Source organism: Rhea pennata, chromosome 4, assembly GCF_028389875.1.
Source record: "Rhea pennata isolate bPtePen1 chromosome 4, bPtePen1.pri, whole genome shotgun sequence".
Lineage (NCBI taxonomy): Eukaryota > Metazoa > Chordata > Aves > Rheiformes > Rheidae > Rhea > Rhea pennata.
Window position 1 is genome coordinate 35,756,989 of NC_084666.1, and position 15,906 is coordinate 35,772,894.

General features: G+C 38.9%; 1 protein-coding gene across 7 annotated transcripts in view; it reads right to left on the bottom strand.

Annotated features, from left to right (window-relative positions):
• Positions 1–15,906, bottom strand: part of TENM3 (teneurin transmembrane protein 3) — a 319,443-nt gene that overhangs the window by 75,274 nt on the left and 228,263 nt on the right. For 6 of the 7 annotated variants that reach the window (XM_062575781.1, XM_062575778.1, XM_062575780.1 and 3 more), the window contains 6 exons: positions 14,638–14,852; positions 7,814–8,024; positions 7,149–7,250; positions 6,805–6,999; positions 5,187–5,387; positions 2,140–2,325 (listed from right to left, as the gene is read on the bottom strand). In XM_062575781.1, coding sequence (XP_062431765.1) covers positions 2,140–2,325; positions 5,187–5,387; positions 6,805–6,999; positions 7,149–7,250; positions 7,814–8,024; positions 14,638–14,852 — 1,110 coding nt within the window. Of the gene's footprint in view, positions 1–2,134; positions 2,326–5,186; positions 5,388–6,804; positions 7,000–7,148; positions 7,251–7,813; positions 8,025–14,637; positions 14,853–15,906 lie in introns of all 7 variants that reach the window. The other variant, XM_062575783.1, reaches the window with a different exon arrangement.

Sequence of the window (15,906 nt, forward strand, 5' to 3'; positions counted from 1 at the left end):
TCCGTGTATAACTACAAACCTTGAAATACTGCCAAGGTCAGTGAGACCAACAGTAGAGCGATCTGCTGAGTAATTGCTCATTGGCAAGTTAAGGCGGTCAAGGGAAAGGCTTTATCCTACTTTCAAAGGTTTGCTTTATTTTATTGTATAAAGTGCAGTTCTCTCTTCACCTCGCTCTTCTCCTCATCAGCATGTTTTTGGAAAGTTCCTGAAAACATTAACCCTGGCAATTTTCTCTGCGATTCTGCAGGGTCACGTCTTGGTCCCCCGCCCTCATATGCCCTGGCAATCTCATTAGTGAACAAAAAGATCAATTGAGATTTCTGTAAAAACAGTTCACAAATCAATCTGACTACTTCACACCTGGCTCCTTTCTCCAAAAGAAAATCTTGCCTTCTCTTCCTGGTGCAATGATGTGGATACCAGTTAACACAGCTAAAACAGGCCTTTCATTTTCCCTGCCCTCACAGTTCTCATCACTATTATTTGCTGGGACCATCATGCACAACGCCACCGTCCTGCCTCTCAACCATGGCTGTAAGCTACCAGGGAATGATCTTTGGCCTGTATTTTTTTTCCCTAGATATTCATACCCAAGTGATGATTTGGCCCTACTAACTCTTTCTGCTTAACATTCTGAGTTACAGCCTTTCCAAAACACCCAAGTCAAAATTCTCTGGCCTCCTCTTATTTTGCAGCAAAACTAAATCTCCCTGTACTGGTATCCACTAACTGTACTACTATTAGACTTACTGTCCTAACCTGTTGCTTTGGCCACATCATCTCTCTAATGACCCTCCTTCTGTATTTCTTCAAACACAAAACTGTATTTTGCCTTACTTGGAAAATTTTTGGACTATTCAGTTTATCTGTGATTTCTTCTTCACTCAATGGTAGCTCTTGTCCTTTGTTCGACTACTGACTACCTCCTTCATTGTCTGTTTGAAAATTTCTCAAATAAGCATCTTTAAGCACTTATCCATGAGGCTGCTCGCACTAGGGAGACATGACCCATAAATACCTGCAGAGCCACTTTGTAATTCTTGTCCCAGGCCTCACGGGGCTTTGTGCAATGCTCGCCACAGACCTCAGCACAAGTTAGTCTGCTCCTGCAACCAGGCAAGTGCCAGTTCCTTTGTCTGTGCTTCCGACCTGTCTCCGTGACAGTTTTTGAGGGTTATGCTGAGACTGTAGAAGTTTGGACAGGACTGTTCTCCTGCATTACAGTCCTGCAGCGTCTTGCACAAAGGGGTCCTTGCTTATGAGTGAATTCTTGGCAGTACAGCTATGTAAAATACATTTTACAATAATAACCTTTTTGACAGCTCTTCCACTTTTTCCTGTTTCCTCAGTTTCCTTAACTACATGTATAATTTCCCATGCTAGCTCATTGTCAAACTCTAAGCAGTGGAGGGGATGCACTGTATATGGACATAAGGAATGTAAATAACCGAGTAAGAAATGCTTCACGCAGACACAGGAGTTCCCCAAAGTTTTCAAGCATTAGAACTAACTTGAATACAAGACTATATAAGCTATAATAATGATGACTTCTTCTGAATCTGCTGTATTAAACTGCTGAAATGTTACGCTGTTATGTTATATACATATCAGAAATCTACTATAATTCTAAAATAGAGAAATATGTTGACAAGAACATAATTTCAGGCAGTTAGATCATATCTGTTGCAAGATGGAAATGATATTTGTGTATGTAGGTAAAATTCACTTTTCTAGGGTTTCCTCTCCGTAAAAGAAAAAGAAGAAAAACAAAAGGGAGCTTCATTTGCAAAAGACGAAAAGCTATCACATAAAAATAGAAAGGCACACATCAAAGGATATATTTACAGTTTAAAATAAAAGCATCCTCCCCCTCAGCAAAAGACAGTTGAAGGAAAAAGACTGAAAAGGAAATTCTTGCACCTCCTATTCATGGCAAACTAGCTATGAAGAATTGATGAGCCATTATATAATCATTTCCCTTCTTAAAATACCAATTCCTTTACCCAGACCGACATGGGCAAATATTCTGTTTGAAGAAACAAGCTTCAAAGTATTGCATTTCTTACTCAGACAAGGGCAGCAGTTCTGGGTGTTTGAATAATGCACCGAAGGCCCGTTAAAGCGCAGCCGGCCTACCGATAGTGCAGTGCTCGCCGTTCCAGCCCTGGCTGCATTCGCACTTGCCGTCCTTGCAGGTGCCGTGCTCGGCGCAGCGCGGGTGGCAGGCCCTCTGGTTGCAGGCTGCGCCCGTCCAGCCTTCCTCGCAGCGACACGTGCCGCCCATGCAGACGCCGTGCGCGCCGCAGTCCACGGAGCAGATTTCTGTGGTCGAGAGGAGAAAAGGGGGAAAGAGACGGGGAGCGCACACGGGAGAAAGAGAGCACGCGTTAATTAGCAGAGCTACGTTTCCGTTCCACCCATGAAGAATAAGAACGGCAAAACCTTTGAAAACTATATCAAAGCAAGGTACTGTGACAGGCATGTTCAGGTAGGACCCTACAGAACATGGAATAGAGAGTTTTATCTCTGTCCTAATGCTTACTTAGTTATCCAGCAGACTTACCAATGCTTAAGTGTCCACAGCTCTTCTGTCGCTTAGCAATTTTCAATTACATTTTTCTGATTGCATATTTCTTACAACCAACCTTTCATAATTTAGATTACAGGGCACTCAAACCTATTAAAATTTACAGCATAGTTTTAGTGACTGAATGTCCCACAGATCTAGGTCACCATACCTCGGGAATAAAAATGTAGTATTAATGAAAGTTCATTTTAACAAGGTTTCCCCTCCCCACCCTGTTTTCTTCCAGAGTAAAAACGTGCCATTTCTGACACATTTTTTCATTAAAAGGAATCAGCGTTAGTGAGACAAATTAGTACTATGCTGACATACTGACACATCTGTTAAATATAAAAGATGATTCTCTTTCGCTTGCAGTAAATTCATATCACTGACAGCTATGAACAGTTTGGTTTAAATAATAGATTGTTAAAAAAAATAAATCAACATACAGCAATTTAACTTGTCATTTACCTATAGTAATAGGTTCTTGTAACTGATAGAATAATTGAAAAATACATTTAGAGCCAAAGGTAGTCAGAGACTAAACAACACGTTAACTCTCACAGTTAATACAAGATCATAATTTAGATTGCAGACTTTGCATTTACAGTTTTAGTTTGTTCATTCATTCAGACTGTAGCAGACTTCATTACTGTTAAACAGACAACAATAGAAAAAAAAAAGAATGAAAACTATTTTCAGCTACAAAAAAAAGTAGTTGTTCAGCAGAAAAAAAAGGCTTCCAGTTTTTCATTCGACAGTGTTTCTTTTCCCCAGTAGTGTGTGACACACTGTCTCAAAGTGCTGTGGAACATTAAACACGGTGTCGAGGAGTTGTGACATTTCCCGTAAGAAACGGTCCAGAATGTTTATGGAGAAAGACATCTGCAGCTTTTCTGTTTTTCCTATAAAGCATTTTATATCTATTTTGAATTAAATTTTTGATTAAGAGATCCAAGAGATCCAAGATGGTTTGATTAACTTTAGAGTCACAAGACATCAACCTAGCTCCAAGAAAGAAAGGTTATTTCTCTTCAATCTAATCAATTTTTCATTAAGGTGAAGGTGTTTATCAGCTTTTAGCACACTAGCTTTGAGCAAGGTGCGTCAATCTTTGTAATGAACTTATTAATTAGAGTTAATTTAATTGAAGTGGAATTGAAGGGCTAATTAACGGACAAACTGCTGATGAAGACAGATGAAAGCTCTGCTGATTTCAAACCTATAAACCTTCTGATAGAAATAACTTATTTTTTTCTTCTTTTAGCTGCTTAACAAAATGTTTATGGGGTAAGATTTACTTTTTTGGTGTGCTGATTTGAAGGTCATTTTGTACAGCTTCATCAAATGCTCTTTTGTGTCTTTTTACAAAGCTCTTTTGTGAATCTGACACTAATGAAACATCTGAGAAAAACACGAGAGATATGTTTTTTTTTTTTTTTTTTAAATGTACTGCAATGACCAATCATTCCTTGAAACATCACTAAAAGTTGCAGCATAACCGAATCATCCAAACTAGTGTAGAGGACATTGTGTAAGAAATAGAGTGCTTTGAGAGTTCACGTTTGGTGGAGAACTGCAGAAGGTCTCTCACAAGCAGCTATTTTTAGTGCTAGAAAAGCTCAGAAAAGAGTTTTTTCTTCTGACCAAAATTAATAGAAGACCACATTTTCTTCTCTCTGTTGCTTTCTCTTGAATGTCTGAAGCGCTGTACTACTACTCCTATATGCACACACCTTTATGGAATATCAAAGATCCTAGTCAGGAAGTACATCTGTTTTAAAAATATGATTCCTCATGAAAAGGTTATACATTATTCATAAACTGGCAAAAATCCAGCTACTCTATGTGTTCAGTTTTCATTAACAAAATCATGTAAGTTGTTGGATGAATTGTTTTGGACAAATATATATCTCACAGTTAGACAAGATTTATCTTCTGATATAAGACTACCAAACAATACTCCTAAAAACTTGTATTTGTCAAAAGGCTGCTATCATACTTAAACAAATATTTAGATCCTGCTCTCTGATGGTAATTCCAGTCATTTTCTCCTATTGCTGCCAACCTCAGATCACAGTTTTACAAGCCCAGCTTCATTCTTCAAGAAAGTCTCACTGCTTTGTCACTTCTACCAAGCCCTTTTGCCTCAGAAGCCTGTGCCCTTCCTCAAAAGCTATTTAGAGTTTGTTCTTGCACTCCTACTGCCTTCAAACTGGAATGTTACCTGAGCAAAGATTTCAGGAAAAATGCCTTCAACTGGCTAGCCAGATTTTTAAGATGGATCTGTTCCTAAATTCACTGGTGTTGTTCTAAGTTTTTAAATAGATGTGTTAAGTAAGAAGGTAAATATACAGACATATATCGTACAATGAACACACTGTACTTGCATGTGATCTACTGCAAGAAAGTGGCTAATAGACACTGGCAAGCGAATAAATTGGTTTTTGTATTCTTCAGATTTGTCAGTTACTTTGAACTTTTGCATCAAGTCACAGCTCATGCTGAAGTCAACTGAACCACTTTCATCAGCTCAGCAGATCACAAACTAATGCCTTAAATAGATGCTTTTTAAAACGTCACCGTTTTTGTAAATGGGAGTGTTTTTAACCCTTACCATTGGAGCAATCTGGACCTGTCCAATTTGGGTCACAGGAGCAGGTACCACTCTCTTGAAGGTATGTCCCATGGCCAGAGCACTGGTCGGGGCACATCGTCTTCAGGATTTCACAGTTGCTGCCCCCCCATCCTGGGTTACAGTGACATTCGCCGTGGATGCACACGCCGTGACTGGAACAGGCTGGGTCCAGGCAATCAGCTGGTGGGGGAAGAAAAAGATGAGCTTAAGCCAGTTGTCACTGTTAACAACAAGCAGTCCCTGCCAGGCTCTCAAGGCATTTTTCTGCTTAATTCATCTTTTAAAACCCTTGTGAAACAAGCAGTATTGCACTTATCTTGAAAATAAGTCTTAGCAGGCTGATGCCTAGAGATTCACTTATGTTTTAGTGTAGTGAGTGAGTGAAAACAAGAGCAAATCAAGGTGTCTTGGGGCAACCCTCCACTCTCTAGCTACAAGGTGAAAAAATCATCTTCTATCATCAGTCATGACTACAGCTCCTAGTTCTTTGTAAAAACAAGTTGCTCCACACCACTACGACATTGTGAAATTAGTGTGTGTACGTAACTGACTCACGACATTACAAAGCTGCTGTCTGATTAACTTGAGGATCTTTCAGGGCTTGCTGATTTCCCCGAATTATGGCAAGATTCACTTCAGGCTCCAGGCTACTGACCCCTGTTCCCTCTAATCACAATGTAACAGCTGTTGGATTCCCTGCAATGCTCAGTATCAACTGACCCGATCCATTGCTACCGAGTTCTGACAGCTGTACAGGACCTTCAACTTGTTTCAGAAATAAATGAGTTGCATACTCTCTATCCTTCTTAATTCACTTTAATGTGCTTTAGATGACGAGATTTAATTTAGCAATTTGACTCAATAAAATGTTACACTTGTAGGGTCAATGGTCTGAAAATTTAATTCCAGAGACTTAATTGCATTACTTTGCGTGTGGAGATCAATAAAATCAATTTGATTGAGGAAGAAAATGGTGCTTTTTACTTCCTAAAAAATAGAATAGAAAATGAACTACACTTTGCAGAACACTAGAATGAATATTATTATGCACATCTCTAGAATACAAAAATGATGCATCATTTTTCACTGTGATACACTGGAATCAGCATTTTCCACAGTGTGGTTCATGGAAAAGATCCCTAACAAATGCAATACATTAATGATTTATTCTATACTGTGAAAAACCACTAAGCGTTTCTGTATTCTAACATCTGTTTTTTGTGCTTCCTTCTTAGCTGACCTCAGCCAGAAAAAGTAAATAAAAGTATACCGACAAGCAAAAAGATATCACACAGAACTAAATTTTCACATTGATTAGTCAAGAGGAAATAAAGTATAATAATTATGTAAATTCAGTGATACTAGCACTTCTTAAACCTGATTTTTGGCATTCTAAAATGATTTTGGAAGAAACCCTATATGACAAATATATTTCGGTAGGTTTACGATTTGATGATAAACGGGCTTTATTATTTTGAGCGAGTATTAGTGAGCAGCATCTAGATCTGGCAAAATCAACAGAGCTAGCTGTACCCGTTGGAAAGCGGAGCACCAGAAGCACTGCAGCAAGTGCTGCGGTAACCAGTGACTCACGTACCTTCTTCACAGTTTTCTCCTTTATAGCCGGAGTTGCAGGCGCAAGAGCCCATGATGCAGATGCCCCGGCCCCCGCACTGGGGATCGATGCACTGGGTCGCAGGCACGTCGCACTCGGTGCCCTTCCAGCCGCTGTAGCACAGGCAGCGCCCTTTGGAGTACTGCCCGTTGCCGCTGCACAGCACGGGGCAGGCTGCTGTGAAATGAAACGCGACAGAAGAACTGAGAGCAAGTTTGGAATCAGAGAGACAACAACCACGCAGCAAGCCGCGCGCCGGTTTGCTTCGGCGGCGCCGGTCTCCGTGCGCGCTTAGACGGACTCAAGTGAAGAACTTGGCTGGGTACCTCTGGAGCAATCGGGGCCCAGAAAGCCGGGGAAACAGTGGCAGCTTCCAGAAACGCATTCGCCGTTACCATGGCAGTTTCGGGGGCATTCCACTACAGACTCTTAAAAAAGAAAGAGAAGAAAAATTAATAAGGACAATTCATAGATTCCCATCACACAAAATAGCTATCATTTAAACCACTACTGACTGGCAGCAGACCCAGATTCTTGGAGAAGGCTTTATGTCCACTTTTTTTTTTTTTTTTTTTTTTAGTGTTTTTAAGGACATGAAGATCTGTTATTTTCTGTAGTGGATTCCCGCAATATCTAAGTACTTCACATTCCAACAAAAAGCCTCAAATTTTAATGATGAAACAATATGAGCTCTGTGCTCAAAATAGAGCCATGTGCCATTTAACAAATACTTCCAAAAAGTGCACTCCTTTCAAGCACTGTTTTACACAGAGGTACAGACCTCGTATTCTAGCATGACTAATTAAAATATATATTCTGCATTTTGTTCTGAGCAGCAAGAGAAACACAATGAAAGGAAAATCCATGAAAAGAAGCCAGACCATTTAAATAAGAAGGCTTATCTCTGTATTTGGGGGAAAAAAAAAGGAAAAATAAAGAGAGAGAGAGTAAAGTTGAGTTCCTGGTAAAAACCTTGGGAGATTACACTTACCTATCACAATGGTATTAAAAGACACCTGCTCCGCATTTTTCCCATCATTGTAGAAGGCCAGGTGCCAGATGCCAGAATCCAAGTACTGGATGAAGCCCGCTTCGTGGAGACTGACGGACCTCGCCTGCCGACCCGCTCGCTCCGCCTCGAGCAGGTTGCGCTGCTCCCTGGCGATCAGCCGGCTGCCGTCCAGGAGCTCCACGAAGTCGTACTGCCGGGGAGGAAGAGAGGAGCGCGACGTGTCACAGGACAGGCACGGCCCGGACCGCGCCGCGGCTGGCTTGCCTGCGGTATCCTAATGCTACAGTGGTATTTTGACCAAGGAAGCTCCTTTTTGGAGTGCAGAGGTAGGAGCTGGAACAAACCCTGGCTCATTTCTGCACCCCATGCTAAGATTTCAGACAAAAGGGCCAATGACCACTTGTGCACACAGCAACAGCTCTCTTGGTGACCAGCACAGGGCAAGCAATTTATTTCATGTATTGTGCAGAAGAAAAGGTCAGCTGTGATTAATCTGTAGTCATGACTTCCACCTGATCCATAGGTGAGAGCTCCCTTTCAGTGTGTTACACATCTCAGCTGCTAATAATATCCAGCACCATTAATCTACTTTGCTTTTTATCTAGTTTCACAATAGGTATTAAATTGTTTGCTCAATCCTCCCACCAGCTAGTCAGAAGTTCTGGGAGAAGGACAGAGCTTTACTTCCACTTCTTACAAAGGAAGCCCAAAGCAGCAAATGGAAACACCTGTGAGAAATGGTGAACTGAGCTGCTGTACTCCAGGTTAATGGACGTCATCTAGAGAAATGTGGTGAGGTTAACAGCTGCCTGTGGGACTTGGAAAACGTAGCATCTGAGCTGCTACAAGCATTGGAAACAATGAGTAATCTCAAGCCCTGAGATTTCATGCACGTAACTCTTAACTAGCACTAACGGCACCCGTGGGGCTAAACCTAGTCGGGGCCTTACATTGATTTATACTAACCAGGAGTTTGATCTCACGCCTTGGAAGGTTTCTTCTGCACGTTTGTCACGTAAAGATCAAGGTGTATATAGCCAAATTAAGCACTTATGGAAGTTAAAGAGCATTCTTACCTCTGCTTTCCCAACTCAGTCCACCATTTCACTTTTACTCTGATGTGTTTTTATTGCATGAGATGAACTACTACACATAAACCTTCAATTTTCCCATGTTTGAGAACTCTCAAATGGAACTACATCCAGGGTCTATAAGGTAAAGACCAGCATGTGAAACAACTGATTCACCTGAGGTAGGCTAACATCAGTTACTGGGACTGGAGAATCAGTGGTTTTATGTCCTGACCTGTGACCTTCAGAAACTGCTCCCTGGACAGAAGAAAACGTGGTAGCTTTTGTCCCGAAACTGGATTTAAGTACTTCTCTCTTTGAAATTCTACTCAAAAGGCCAAAATTCACTGGTATTATAAGAATGTTCCTCTACAGTAATTGGAATTATCTTCCTACTATTCAGGATGTAAAAGAAATGCATAGTTAAAATGCCTCTATCAACACCTGAAACACTTTTCCAAATATATCTGAACAAGCAGAACAGGACGTAACGTGATTAGTATGTGCAGAAGCCAGTACCTTGCTATGCTGTCACTTTGAATGTACGTGCAACAGCACATGAAAACTAATGCAACTGTTTTGGAAGAGCAGAGATTATTCAAAACCACTCAATGTTCTCATTTGTCAGAGAATTAAATATTTATCTTGCTTTGTGAGAGAGAGCAACTGTTTTGTTTTTTTCTCTCCCACCGACATAAGAACACTTCTTTCTGCTCGCACTATTTGCAAATATTTAAAGAAGAAAAAAAAATCAGGGAGTTCTGAGTTTTAACAAGTTACTTACGGACATCAGGAGAGATCCTGTAATTTGTATACTGCAGAGGGTCATTTTTGTAGGAGGACAATTTCAAATGAAAAATGTCTTTTTGATAAGGAAGTGATGATACTACTTAAGTGACCACAAATAGTACACTCATGTTTGACAAGCATGGTACAATTAATGATTTTATATTTATAACATAATAAGGGCCTGTGTAGTTATCAGAATAGCATTTTAGATTATATTTTAAAAAACATACAGAGGGCATTTACTGTTCCATCTGTCCTCCAGATTTAAATCTTTTTAAGGGCTGGATTTGTACTCCTAAGAGAAAATAACAAGAATAGACTGAAAAAACAATTATCTTTATAAGCAAAAAACATACCCATTGTATTTTCCTCCTACGGAGATAAATTAATTACCTTTATATTGAGTCTAAATGTGCTGATTTGCCCTACTACTCCATTCAGTTTTACTTTAAACCAAAGTCCTTTGTTATTCTTAAAGTCTCTTTAAATAAACATATTGATTCTCTGGCTGCAATGAAAGTGACATTTTTAGAAAGTGTCACAAAGACTTTGAAGCTTGCATTGATTGGGGTTTGCATGGACAGCCATTGTCAATTATTTCTGGTTGATTTATTTATGATTCCTCAGAAAGACAGCACTATGCATCTCAGATTGGTTGGTGACACACACACAGAGCACGTGCTTGTGACTGATTTTGGTGTCTGACGAGAAACCAGAAATGCAATCAAAAATTATGTCCTGATTACAATGTATCAAAACGTTTCTGACGTGCTGTATCCCAATTATTTTGGATTATGGGAAAGGAGGAGAAAAAGTTTCTGCATGCTGTTCCTGTTTTATGAGGTAATGCTAAACAATTGATAAGAATTATTTAGATACTACTGATCCTGTTTCAAGATAAGGGTGCGAACTGAAAGACTTGAGATCTCTCCCTAGCTTATTTCTATGATTCTGTTATTATATCCATTGTAGTAGCAGGACAATTAGCATAAGAGGTTGCACAACTATGGAAGGAAAGATTCCAGTTTCATACTTCCAAGAGTCTATTTTTAACTGGATACAACAAAAAGGTGGACAAATAGGCAAAGGGACCATAAGAGAATTGGAGAACAGGGCAACAAATGAGGTATTTAAGTTTTGCATTACAGCCAATAGTCCAATGGAGAGGAGGCAGACATTCATAGAAAGACCCAAGCTTTAAGGAGAGAGCTGAAGAAGGTAGTGTGTCATCAGGAATACGTACAAATCACAGGAGTACGTGCAAAGCTATCGGAGAGGGATGGCTGGTAAGTAAACTTCAGGAATGCCGGCAGAGTACAGATAATAATCAGTTTTATACTATTTTTATTGTAAGATCTGAACATTCAAACACTGCTGTCTGAGAAACTCAAGCAGTTGTTCATTTGCACAAATCTTGTTATTAGCACTCATTACTACGTGACTATCAGACAAGGGCAGACAGCATTCAAGAGATGTAAACATAATTTAATACATATGGGAGAGATCCTACTTTCCATCATCTTCATGAAACAACCTTAACTTTAAACATCCAGAGATGGGCTCTAAGCCAACTTTTATCATTCTTGAACAAGATCTGGGAGCTGCGGCAGATACTTCTATGGAAATATCAGTTCTACGATCAAAAAGGAACAGACATCATTCTGCCACTGCATGAAACCATGGTAGCTCAACATTAACTATATCCTCTGCTGTTCTGGTCTCCTCATCTCAAAAAGGCTTCAATAAAACTGAAGAATGTTCAGCAAAGGACAAGGATGATCAAAGGTACGAAACAGCTTTCCTACAAAGAATGACTAAATAGACTGCAAAAGACATAACTCTTTGAGGACACCACAGAGATCCATAAAAATCAAGAATATCATGGAGAAGAGAACACTGAGAAACTGTCCGCTGTCTCTTCCAAAAAACTACCAAGAAGGTGTCAAACTAAAATTACCTGGAGGCTGTCTCAAAACACAGTACAGAGTATAGCAATTACAGATGACCAGTTAATCCATAAAACTCCTTGCTACAAATGTCATGGGTACTAAAAGGCTTTCATGGGTTCAAAAGTGATTAGATATATTCATAGGAAAAAAATCTAAACGTGATAGGGTACAAAGACAGCACCTTTGACTCACAAAGTCCTTCAACCTCAAAATGCTGGTGGCCAAGAATGTATTCTAGGAAAAGTCACAAGTCTATCGTGATGTTACATTAATCTACGTATCTGCTAATGGTTACTATTACTTAGCGCCAGACAGAATACTGGGCTAGATAGGTCTTTGATCAGACCCAGCATGGGCCCTCCTGTTCTTATATCATGCTCCTGTGAGCCTTGAAGCTCTGTGAATAAGCTGTCTCACTCAATGAAAGGATGTAGAGAAGCCAGGAATTAGCTGTTAGCTTGCCGTTGCCAGCTATGCCTGGTTTACCAATGAGATCTCTGTCAGGACTAGCTAGAAGGCTTAGGGGAGACAGGAAAACCATGAACAGATTTATGCTAGCATACCTCTCTGTGTTTATTTCATTAGATGCTCCTTTGCTTAAATAGCTTAATTTCCTTATATAATGTAATCTGGTAAAACATACATTTTACCATACAACTTGTGTCTTCGTCAGTAAAATTGTGATTAGGCTTTTGCGTCGTTGGAAAAAGGCCTAACCTGTGGGAAAATAATTTACTCCAAATTTCTTTTCCAGGTGCAGAAACATAGTCACAAAAAACTGCCAACTGCTCAGCTGAACATTACATACATACTTAATTTCAGGTATGTAAACCAGACATCACAGGTTCAGACCATAAAAACATTCTGATAAACTCTGTGCTCTAGACAATCCTCAGCAGCCCTTCAAATTCAATAGGGCTGCCATTCAACTTCTCAATGTAAGTGAGCATACTTAATTTTTCAAGATATCAAGTGTCAAATGGCTTGTAAAAAATTCTAACTATACACCAGGCAAAAATAGGACAAGAGAGCTTGACCTATATCCCAGCAACCACACATCCAAAAAGTCACAGAAACTACTAGTAGCAGGATTCTTGTATGCTTCTTTCTGTTGTATTACACTTAAACATGAGCAAGCTTGACTCTGATCAGCACTTGAATAGTAGGAATCCAACAAAAACGAGTCTGTGTAATACAGATGTCAGGGAATGGATACAGCTATCTCATTTTACCTTTTACAGTTTTTGGATACAGGGGACCCCATTTCAATCTTTTACCAGGATATGGAATCAAGTAAGGATCATTTTTCATATACTTACCTACTCTTATATAAATGCAGTTCAGATCAGCTTCTTCAATTTTATTCATTCTTGCCACACACGTATTCCCCTAGCTCCTGTTATTACTGTTATCATTTGAGATGGCATTTGTATTCCAAACTCCTATTTCCAATGGCTGATAACTTTCTGAATCAATTTTCTTTGAGCTAGAATTTCTCATGCTTGTTGCCAGCCTAAGGGTGCATTTTCATATGTGAGAGTCTAAAGAAAATCTATTTAATTATTTTCATGAGGATCTAATTTTTAAATAAACACAAGTGCATTTTCAGCATTTAATGAATTGTTTTTAGTTTAATGGAAACTAAACTAGAAAGTAAGGCTAATGTAACATTCCGTGATTTCAGCACTGTGAAACTCCTTTGCTCAACCCTAACCCCTCTCTCTTGGCTTGTGACATAATTTCAAATCAGTGTGAGACAGTACCTGCTAAATAAGTGATAGAATCAGGAATATTTCCAAGTTCTAAGTCTTCTAAAAATTAAGCCTAAACTAAAAATGAAGTCTCTTAAAATAGTGCAAAAATATGTAAGTCAGTATTTAGAATAAAAAAATTGAATTTTTTAGATATCAGTTTGCTGTTGCAGCTGAATATTATGCATAATCAGCCAAGCTTCTTTCCAACTATACCATTAGGCTACTATACTGAGAGATGTGTCCAAGCCAAAAAAACCCAACCAACCAACAGCAAAAAGAAAAACTTTAAAAAAATAATCAGTAAGATGTTGGATATTTCTCTAAATTGGGTAAAAGAACATGAGCTAAATTCCCTTTTCAAGTGGAACTTGGACAAATACTGAGCTGAAATAAATTTAAACTTGGAGGGTCTTAAAACCTAAAAATAAAATCTAAACACAATTGATTCTAATTCTCTGATGACAATTCCTCCCTTTCTCCTGCCATCCAGACTATTCATTCTTTTATGCTTTAACTGAAGTCTTTTCTATGACTTCAGATAAAAAAAGTCTTTCTTTGTTACTATACAAGTGCATGATTATATACAATAAAAAGTCTCTTTAGAAACCTTCTAAGGGGTGGAGCAGAATAAATCCCTTCTGGGACCTTTAAGAATAAAATTTTAAGACAGTAAGATGTCTAATGAAAACTGACGCTTTTACAAGCCTAGTCCACTGTATCTTTACAGACACATATTTCAATATTTTATCTTGTATGTATTTACTTAGTGGGACACCAAGCTGCAAAACTGTAGCACTTGCTTGTAGAATGAACTGGAACTTCATTAAAAAACTGTTTTCTTCTTGTTTGGAAATTTGGCAAATATAGACTTTACCGAACATACTCAGGCACACATCTGAGCAGAATATAATAATTTGCTTAGATTTTTTAAAGATGTCGTTATACCACGAAAAAAAAGGTGCACATAAATTCTGCATCAAACAGCTCTGCATCTAAATCATCACCATTGCTCATAGCACTCAAAACAGTTCATAAATGATAAACTCTTCCCCACATTATACATTTTAGAGTCTATCACTTACAATATTATAAATGCTTTGTGCACTGCATGAGATCAATAAAGTATAAAAAATCAGTAAAATGAAAAAAAAAGTGTAATCCTGAAAAATAAAAAACATACAAAAGATACAAGCTCACAGTTTTCAATACTTCATCCTACTTATAAAGCAAGCAGCTCTTACCTGAGTATGTGAAGGTGGTAAGCCTTTTCGGCCATATACTCCAATCAATGCATCTTTCTGAAGGGATATATTGAATTTTAGAAATTGTGGCTGATCAATGAAGAGTTGTGATCTCCAGAAAATCCCAGGAGGGACTTCTTGTATTGCTCTTCGGCCTATATCAAGTTCTCCAGAATCTATAGTGTTGTTTTCTTGTGCAAATCCTCCTAATTTTCCTAACAGGTTAAAATAATGAGAGATCAAAAATTAGTATTCCTTCCTTGCTTTTAATCATCCTTAATATACAACATCAAATATTTAGATTCACCTCAGATAAAGATCCCAGGGAATTCACGAATTTAGGACTACCAAAGCAAAGATTTCACACAAACATCTACTAAGTAAAAACACAACAACTTCCCTGGATTACAAGCATTAAGGAAAATGTTTTAGAATCTATGCCAAGCATTTTTTTTAATGTGTTTTAAAATACAGGGTCATCCAGCATACACAGTGTGCACATACGTCTCCTGATGTGTACAGTAAAAGCAAATGCTGTATACAGATTTTAAGAATAACATAAACATAAACATACCCAGTTAAAAGAACTGTTATATATGGTCTTTTCTCCATTAAATATTAGAGTATCTACATAATACCAACAATGTCTATATCTCTAGTTCTCTGATTTTTTGTTGTTGAGCTCCATAAAAAAAGGCAGTATTTCTTGCTCCGCTGGGTCTGTAGTTTGTGCCTCTCCTCCCTGCATTTTCTAGCCTCAGTCCCAAGCTTGACACCACCTCCTTGCCCACACTGTCTCCTGAATAAAATGAATAATAACCTATAATAGTCTAGTATTTTCACTCTTTTCACTCATGAGTATGTCCTGGCCCTGAAGATAATGCTGAACGGAATTAATAGTTAATTCTTTATTCAGCCCTAGTGCAACTCAGCCTCAGTAGCTCAGTGATGTTGGTTTGGAAAAGCCCAGAAGCACTGAAGATGGTGCTAACACATAGAAGATTTATTTTCAAATAAATGAACAGGTCGAACTGTTCGAGCCCGAGCTGGTAAGTCCGCAAGGCACCGCGCTGTACCCAGGCATAGCGCGGGTCAGCGGCAGCTTGGCGATCTCCGTAGTGCCCTCGCTTGCACAGCATGCACACACTCCAAGTCTATCAAAGATTACAAACCTACCTCAAAGCTCATTAGCACGTAAATTATAGCTTAGTTGCGGTGGTGTCTTCTACTGTCAGACTGGAGGAAACAGAGCTACTAGGACCGAGGCAC